Source organism: Formica exsecta, unplaced genomic scaffold (assembly GCF_003651465.1).
Source record: "Formica exsecta isolate Colony F162 unplaced genomic scaffold, ASM365146v1 scaffold504, whole genome shotgun sequence".
In the NCBI taxonomy this organism is placed as follows: Eukaryota; Metazoa; Arthropoda; class Insecta; order Hymenoptera; family Formicidae; genus Formica; species Formica exsecta.
In genome coordinates this window covers 23,032-24,787 of record NW_021852284.1, presented here as the reverse complement: position 1 = coordinate 24,787, position 1,756 = coordinate 23,032, and the positions used below count along the sequence as shown (strand labels likewise).

General features: G+C 30.8%; 1 protein-coding gene across 1 annotated transcript in view; it reads left to right on the top strand.

Annotated features, from left to right (window-relative positions):
- The window catches only part of LOC115241688 (trafficking protein particle complex subunit 11), a 6,608-nt gene that overhangs the window by 1,374 nt on the left and 3,478 nt on the right, over window positions 1-1,756 (top strand). Inside the window, exons 5-11 of the mRNA XM_029817567.1 lie at window positions 50-223; window positions 292-459; window positions 531-735; window positions 832-1,005; window positions 1,082-1,160; window positions 1,242-1,296; window positions 1,458-1,665. Of these exons, the coding sequence (XP_029673427.1) occupies window positions 50-223; window positions 292-459; window positions 531-735; window positions 832-1,005; window positions 1,082-1,160; window positions 1,242-1,296; window positions 1,458-1,665 (1,063 nt within the window). The remainder of the gene's footprint in view (window positions 1-49; window positions 224-291; window positions 460-530; window positions 736-831; window positions 1,006-1,081; window positions 1,161-1,241; window positions 1,297-1,457; window positions 1,666-1,756) is intronic.

The following is a 1,756-nucleotide window of genomic DNA, read 5'->3' as shown; positions in this document are numbered from 1 at the left end:
ATATATATATATATATTTTTTTTTTTTTTTTTTCTTGTTTATAATATAGATTAGAGACAGCGTTCTATGATTTGGCACAAAATTTTTATTATCACGAATATCGGAATGTTAAAAGTCATCGTGATCAACTCACTAAAAATGTTCATCAGTATTTGTTTGTTCGTCATCAATTCAAAATGGCATTCTTGAACGAACTCAAGCAGGAACTGCATCTTGCTCAAAAGTAAGATTAAAGATATAAAGAACTTTTATATATATTGGAAGATATGTATACACATTCATGTTTTGCAGGCATTATATGCAAGCTTATCACAATTTACTAGAAACAAGAATGACAGATGCAAATGCGGTAGAAATAAAAACCATTGCTGGATTTATAAATTATAAGTTATGCAGAATAATGTTTAGCTTGAATCTTCCGAAAGATGCCATTTCTCAGTTTAGACTTCATACAGAAAGGTATTAATATTTATTGTGTTAATTTACAAAAGTTCTCGGATTTCTAATGATTAATCATTATCTATTATCAGATTTAAGCTAAAAACTGGTCCAAAAGAGCTTATGTTTGAACATCATGCTTGGATGAGTAGCCAGTTCTCTACATTTGCAGAATTATTTGACGAAGCCATTCGTCAAGGGTTACCTGCTGTTCAAACGCAACATCCAGGATATTATTTCCAACTAGCTGCCAATCATGCAAGTCTACGACAATCTGTGTGTAAAGAACTCTGCCAAGTATGAATAATTTTTTAAATAAATACATTGCAATTTTCCTGTTTATGTTATATTTTATTCGAATTATAATATTGTAGATATTTGATATTGTTTCAGGATGTAAATAGCTATCCCGATCCAGATCCATTATTAGGTGAAGAGAAACTTGAGTTTTATGGGCAGCGACCATGGCGGCCGGGAAAACTAAGTGCAGAACCTGCAGACACAGCCAGAGAAGTTATCGGTACACAGGCTTTACAATATAGAGAGAAAACTACAGTTAATCATTCTGTAAGATAAATATATCGGCGCTTTTAGCTCATAAACATATGATAAATAAATAGCAATAATTGTCATTTTTTTGCAGATGATAATTATTGGCTTATTAGGAAATGCAATATCGCAATTTAAGGTGTACCGTTGTCCGAGAATGCGCCGATTATTGGGTATAATATGTTTTTGGAAACTTAGAGGGAACAGTATATATAATTACTTATAATATACTCATAAAATATTTTTTTTTATAGTTGTGCAAATGGCAGAGGAGTACTTCAATGCTCGGGATTATGGCAAAGTTCTTACGTAAGTTAAAAAATCAATTTTTTCTTCATGTGATAAAAGTTTCAACTTGCAAGCGAAATTTATTAGTCATTAGACGACTAAGCTATTCTGGTTCTAACATTGTTTCCTCTAGACTTTTTTTTTGTGCATTAACATAAAAATTCGAACATTTAATTGGTCAGATTATTGATGCACATGTTGTGGGAATATCACGGAGAACGATGGCCGGTCTTACTCACAGATATCTTGAAGAATGCGCTGCGCGCCGCATATCTATCGACCAATATTCAAGATTATCTTACTCTGGTTCTCGAAGCTTTAGGACCTTCAACTACATACTCAAAGGAACAACAAGCTGTTATTTATAATAATATTATGAATATATTACAGGTTAATTCAATAAGACACTTATTGAACTTATATACTATATATATATATATATATATATATATATATATATATATATATATATATATAATAT